We start from the raw sequence: 6,257 nt of genomic DNA on the forward strand, positions 1-6,257 counted from the left end.
ATATGACTACATCAAGGTAGCAAGTCTTTAAAAGAAACACTTCAAATTTAGTAAACAAAAACAAATATCTCTTTCCTGTGACCCTGATGTAACAGATGACCATTGCAGGGCTTGGTAGCTACAAGTCAGCTATGGGATCACTCCATGGTAAACATGGTTCCTTGATCAGCTGGTCCCAGCGGGTGACATGGTCTAGTCAAAGCATTCCCGCTCTCTTCAGATGAAAGTGGACTTGTTATCCAAGGTTGGGGAGGGGCTGCCAGTACCCCATCAGCTCCCTGGTTATGCTCAAATGATATCACTTCCTCTGCTACTTCCTCCAATACCCTCCAATACTCATAGATGGTGTTAATTTGTTCCCCGTTATTGTCAAAGGTACAAATCCTGAGATATACTTTTAAAAAGCCTCACCTTCCTTGGTTGCCACAAGCCTAAATTTGCCAGCCAAAAGGGCACAATTGACAGCAGAGATTCACAATAGAGAAGAATTTCCTCATTGCTGCATAAACTAATCAGCAAAGGAGAGTTCCTGGTACATTGTTCAGGAACTGGTTCCCTGCCCCACTCACTAAGGCAGGTTTCAGAAAAAGAAAGAATGAACCAGCGGGGAGGAGGAGGGGTATTTTCGGTAATATCATTAAGGAAATGTTTATGTATAATTTGACTGAAGGTGTGGTTGAAAGACTGGAAGGGTTTAAAAATCACATTCCTAAGTAAATTCTTGGTGAAGGCTACGGTGTCTCAAAATAAACACAGGGAGCAGAGGAGAAAATAACTGTAGGCCAGAAGAGGAAAGGGGGGGGGAGGGATTTCCTTCATCATGAACCTATGTGGTGTGCTCATGGGTGGCCCAAGCCAGGAGGAAGCAGAAGGCCAACCCACTGGCTCCACCTTAGGGTTGCCAACTTCCAGGTGAGGCCTGGAGATCTCTTGGTATTACAATTGCTCTCTGGCTGACAGATATCAGTTCCCCAGGGATGCCAGACCCCAGGTCCCACCTCTCTGCTGCCAATCAGCTGGCTGGCAGGGGGATTTCCCCCAAAACACAGGAGGAACACTCGGCATTCCAGCTACATGCTTACATGACTTCAACGTGACCCAGGAGTGATGTGGGGATGTGAGAATGACACTCTGGTTTTGGGGCAAAAACTTTATGAGAGACGCTAATCTACCATAGAGTTTTTGCCCCCCAAACCAGAGCATCACCCTGATGTCCCCCGACGTGCCTACGTCACTTGTGGGTCACACTGGAAGTCACGTGGGCACATTGTCAGAACGTGCAATGAAGCTCCCATCCCCCGTCAGCTGCCCAGAGGGACCTGGCAAACCTAAGAAAATGTCTGCTTTGGAGGGCGGTCTCTATGGCAACATACCCTGCTGAAGCCCCTCCCTTCCCCAAACCCCGCCTTTCTCAAGCTCCACCCACCCCATCTCTATGAATTTCCCAACCCAGAGGTGGCAACCCTAACTTAAGCTGCCTAGCAGCCCCCAGGGAGCATTCCCCTGCTGGTGGGTTTGGGGAACCTCACACACCCTCCCCCGCCAAGGTTTATCCAAGACTGGGACCCTGTCCTAACTCTGTACCTCATGACAGTACAAGCCATGGTGTACTTTTAGGGTTGCCAGTCTCCAGGTGGATGAACTTAGTGAGGAAAAACAACCGTGATATGAGAACGAAATCTTGTTGAGGAAAAATATATCTTCTTTAATTATCCAGTGAGTAACAAATCATTAAAGGTGTTTCCTTTGAAGTAAATTGGTCTCAAGTTTTTCTGATGGTACAGCGCTCCATAGACCGTTTCACTCAAGGTTTCATCAGATGAGACCTTACACCCTTTGCATTTTTTCTGCAACTTTTTTCTGCTCCCTCTTCCTTTCTAACTTACATCATTTTGTAGAAATGAAGCAGAAAAAAGTTGCATGGGGAGTGCATCCCATCACTCCCCGTGAGGCCAGGGGTTGTATCCCATCCTTCGCTGCAGCAAGGATATGGCCGGGCAAGAATGGGTGCAGTGAGCCTGCTTTCCCCACACCTAGGGTTGCCAGCCTCCAGGTGGTGGCTGGAGATCTCCTGGGATTACAAATTATCTCCAGGCAACAGAGATCGGTTCCTCCAGAGAAAATGGCTGCTTTGGAAGGTGGAGTCTATGGCATTATACCCCACTGAAGTCCCTCCCCTCCCCAAATCCAACCTCACCAGACTCTACCACCCAAATCTCCCGGAATTCCCCAGCCTAGAGCTGGCAACCCTACCTACGCCTCTAGGTCACACTCAACCCTCTCTTGAGGCTAGAGTGACCCTTATGGGTGGCAGATTCAGGTGGTCCCAGTAGGGAGGCTGCCCCCTGGCCATCAGCCCACCAGGACTCTTCCCAGTAGCCTCACTGCTCAATCCGCCTCTGAATCTATGGCGTGCCACATGCCCATTCTGTATCAAAGGGATCCCCGTGATCGGTGAAGTGAAGAAAAACTTGTCAAAAAGCACACGTGCACACCGTTTTATACAGTTAGACACTGGCGTTCCTTTACTGAACCAATATGCAATGATTACATTACCAATTACATTATCAATTGCAGCTGATTGTAGCATTCTCTTGCTGGCCAGGTGTGACAATCCCGTGGGTGTTATCCTTCACTCCCTTCGTTGTGATAACGAATCTGAACCCTTCGCAACAACAGCTTTAATCAGCTGTAAACGTTTCCTCGGAATGTTGTGGCGCAAGGCACATGCTGCTCCTGCTTGCTTAAGTGGGCCATATTTTGGGTTTGGTTCAAGCAGGTCACTGTCCACATGTCCACTCACACCTCACCTAACCACCACCGATCTCCCAGATTTTAAAGCAAAAGCTATAAAGCCGGTATCAGACTAAATTAGGAAAGACACACTAATGGGTATTAACTGCTTGCTCTTCAGCAAGGGTAACATCTTTGAGCTATTCTGGTTAAGGTTTTCTTTCAATATAAAAAAGGGTGATATCAGAACCCCCTCCCTGACTCAAACCAAGAGGCTTGTTTGGCTCAGAAGCAGTGCTGAGGAACCAACCGGGGGAAGCTGCTGATTCAAAGCTGCAAGTTACTTCACTGCCTTTGGTCTGGTTGTAGAAAGTGAACTCCTTGGCTTCCTCCTTGTTCTTATAAAGGCCCATAATATCTTTTCCCTAAGAAAACATGAAGGCTTGGTTAGATATATGCTGTTGTTTCAAGATAATTTTCTGCCAGTGGTACGTCTTCTGCTGGCTCTAGGCGCCACTGTCCTTTAATATTCTTAACTGCTGATCTCTTTTTGGTGCATAAATTGGCTTAGTTGGTTTTTAATGGTTTTGTGAATTTGTATTTGATCACGTAGCAAACCTCGATGTGTGGAGAGGTAATATATAAATATATTAATAATGACAATCACTCAATTTGAAAAATGGGTCTGCCCACTCTCTCTGTCACAGGCTTCCGGGACGGCTTTAATTGTTCGCACGAGCTAGCTGTGCATAAGCAGAGTGGAGACCGCCTTAAGATAGTCCCCATGAAGCCTATTGCTTGAAGAAAGGGAAGGATATTCTTTATTGATAAAGCTATCTATACTGTGGTAGGAAAGCTTAGATAAGCGTTCTAACGATCTCTCTTCACTAGAAGAGAGAGAGCACATGACGCTGTGACAGAAACCTTACTAGGTCTCAAGGGTGCCACCCAGACTCGTAGCCAGACGTTTTTTTGTTAGGGGGGCAACAAGGGGCAGGGCCACAGCCAGGAGGGTGAGTGTCAGGGGGATCGGCTCCATCATACCCTATGGGGACCGTCCCCACAGGGTATAATGGAGAAGGGGGTTCCGCTGCCTTTTCCTGCCACCCCTTTCCTCCTCCTTGCTCCCCCTCCTCTCTCCCTCCTCTCCCCTCCCCTGGCCCACTGGCTGGCTGGCTCACATGCACACACACTCACTCACACGCATGCCGGCTGGCTCGCTTGCTCACAGTGCCACAGCGTCCCTCAGCCTCCTCTTTCCAAGCAAGAGCAGGCATGCATGGCTGGAGAGGGGTGAAGCAGTGTGAGTTCACTCATGTGTGGCTTGGCTTTGCAAAAGCCATTTAAAGGTAAAGGTAAAGGTTCCCTTGCTCAAAAGCCAGTCGAATCCAACTCTAGGGTTGCGGTGCTCATCTCCATTTCAAAGTCGAAGAGCCAGCGCTGTCCAAAGACGTTTCCGTGGTCATGTGGCCGGCATGACTAAACACCAAGGCACACGGGACGCTGTTACCTTCCCACCGAAGTGGTACCTATTTATCTACTTGCACTTTCTTGCTTTCGAACGGCTAGGTTGGCAGGAATTTAAAGGTAAAGTTCTCTTTAAATGACTTTTGCAAAGCCAAGCCATGTGCAAGGAATTCGGAAGCAGCATGAGTTTACTCGCACATGGTTTGGGTTTGTTCCCCCCACCCCAGTCATGCACGCCTGACAGTGTGGGGCACATTCAGAAGGGACATCGCCCTCCACAGTCCCCTTCCCCGTGGCTACAGGCCTGGGCTGCCCCCTAAAGCATCCGGAACCTTGGACCCCTGGGGTTTAGATTAGACTAACTCATTCATTTCCATTCCACATTGGATCATCCTATCAGACGTAAACCCTTTTGTATAAAGGACAATTTGGTTTGGGCCAGACCACCTATTTGTCATGGAAGTTCAGAGCTATTACCAGATGCTTGAGGGAGGGTGGGACTGTCATTTTATATTTTTCTTTTGGGGTTTTTAAAAATTGTGTGTGTGTGCGCGCGCACCTGGAAGTCATGGTGACCTCTGGTGACTGACCCCTACTGGGGGCCTAGAGGATATATTCAGAAAGGTGGCTGAATAAAGCTTGGAGTTTTCCCAGAATACGGCTAATATCCACATTACAGAGATCAGTTCTCCTGGAGCAAATGGCAGCTTCAGAGAGCAGATTAGGAGAAACACAAATCCTACAGTGACATCCGCCACTGCTGAACTCATTCCTTTCCCAAAAGTATGGCCTCCCCAAGCACTGCCTCCAAATCTCCAGGAATATCCCAAGCTGAAGTTAGCAACTACACCTCAGTCAGGCTGAGGCATCCCTCTTGAAGGACAAAAACAACCCACCCACCCCCTTCACACTCAGGAGTAGTCCATGTTCAATCCACTTGTATTTGAATCTTGGCCACTAGGTGGCAACCAATAGGGCTTGCCATAAATTTTATATATGAAAGCAGGTAACTAGACGGAAGTACTATTCTTCCCCTGATGGTGAGTCACTTCAGCACAGAATACAATAGGTTAGTATAGAATGAACACAAACCCTAGTTATATGGGAGGGAAAAGGAACAAGCATTTATTTAAGAATCAAAAAAATACTTGGAAGCAAAAATGAAACTCACCGCTAACTGTAGCTGAGGTCGATCACCTGACTGCACATTCAGAACGTGTTTCCCATCTTTGGTGCCCATAAAGATAGGTCTCTTACTTTGGTCTAGGATTTGATTTGGAACCACGGCAATTACCTGATCTGAAAGGAAACAACAGGCAAAAAAGCACAGCGGTCTGACAGAGGACTAACACCTTCCTCAGATTAAGAGTTTAGAGTAAATGCATGCCCATGTTTGTGGTTTCAATTGCTTGGAATGCATCCACAGTGGCCAATTTTCTCATTGCTGATTTTACATGTTGCATCAGTAGCCTGCACAACTGACTAGTAGTACCAAGTAACTGTAGCAGGGGTGGGTTCGGGGGGGGGTACACAGTCCTAGAAAAGGGCACAGCCCATTCTGCCCCCCTCTTCTCCTAAAATAGGAGGGAGTGCCTGCCTTGCTGGCCCTGAACCGAAGGTGCTGCTCAGTCAAGCCAAGTGCCCAGGAGGGCTGGGCTGGTAGGCTGCATTCCCTGCTGCAGGAAGCCCACCTTCCCCACATCTCTAGCTAGTGGCCACCCCTCTCTTTGGGCTGGGGTGAAACTGGCAGAGGAGGTGGCATTTAGATTTGGGTGGCACCAGTGGGTTGGCCCCCAGGACTTTATCCAATGGCCTTAATAGCCAGCCTACCCCTGCCCAGGAGATCCAGAACAGCCCAGGAGTTCTCAATAATTATGTGCCATCAAGTCACAACTGAGTCTAGGGTTGCTAACCTCCAGGTAGTGTCTGAAAATCTCCTGGGATTACAACTCCAGGTGACATAGACAGAGGTAGATTTGGGGGGGATCGCGGGGGATCGCAGTTCCCCCGGGTGAGGTGCGGGGGCGGGGCACACGACGAAGCCCCGCCCCCTGCTT

At 48.6% G+C, this 6,257-nt stretch overlaps 1 protein-coding gene across 2 annotated transcripts in view; it reads right to left on the reverse strand.

Annotated features, from left to right (window-relative positions):
* Window positions 1-2,513: 2,513 nt before the first annotated feature.
* LOC107115369 (interleukin-36 receptor antagonist protein-like) overlaps window positions 2,514-6,257 on the reverse strand; it is a 14,197-nt gene continuing 10,453 nt past the window's right edge. For both annotated transcript variants that reach the window (XM_015417059.1, XM_015417060.1), the window contains exons 4-5: window positions 5,372-5,499; window positions 2,514-3,158 (exon numbers count right to left, since the gene is read on the reverse strand). In XM_015417059.1, the coding sequence (XP_015272545.1) occupies window positions 2,943-3,158; window positions 5,372-5,499 (344 nt within the window). In that variant the 3' untranslated portion in view covers window positions 2,514-2,942. The remainder of the gene's footprint in view (window positions 3,159-5,371; window positions 5,500-6,257) is intronic.

Source organism: Gekko japonicus, unplaced genomic scaffold (genome assembly GCF_001447785.1).
Source record: "Gekko japonicus isolate JY-2015 unplaced genomic scaffold, Gekko_japonicus_V1.1 scaffold709, whole genome shotgun sequence".
Classification (NCBI taxonomy): domain Eukaryota; kingdom Metazoa; phylum Chordata; class Lepidosauria; order Squamata; family Gekkonidae; genus Gekko; species Gekko japonicus.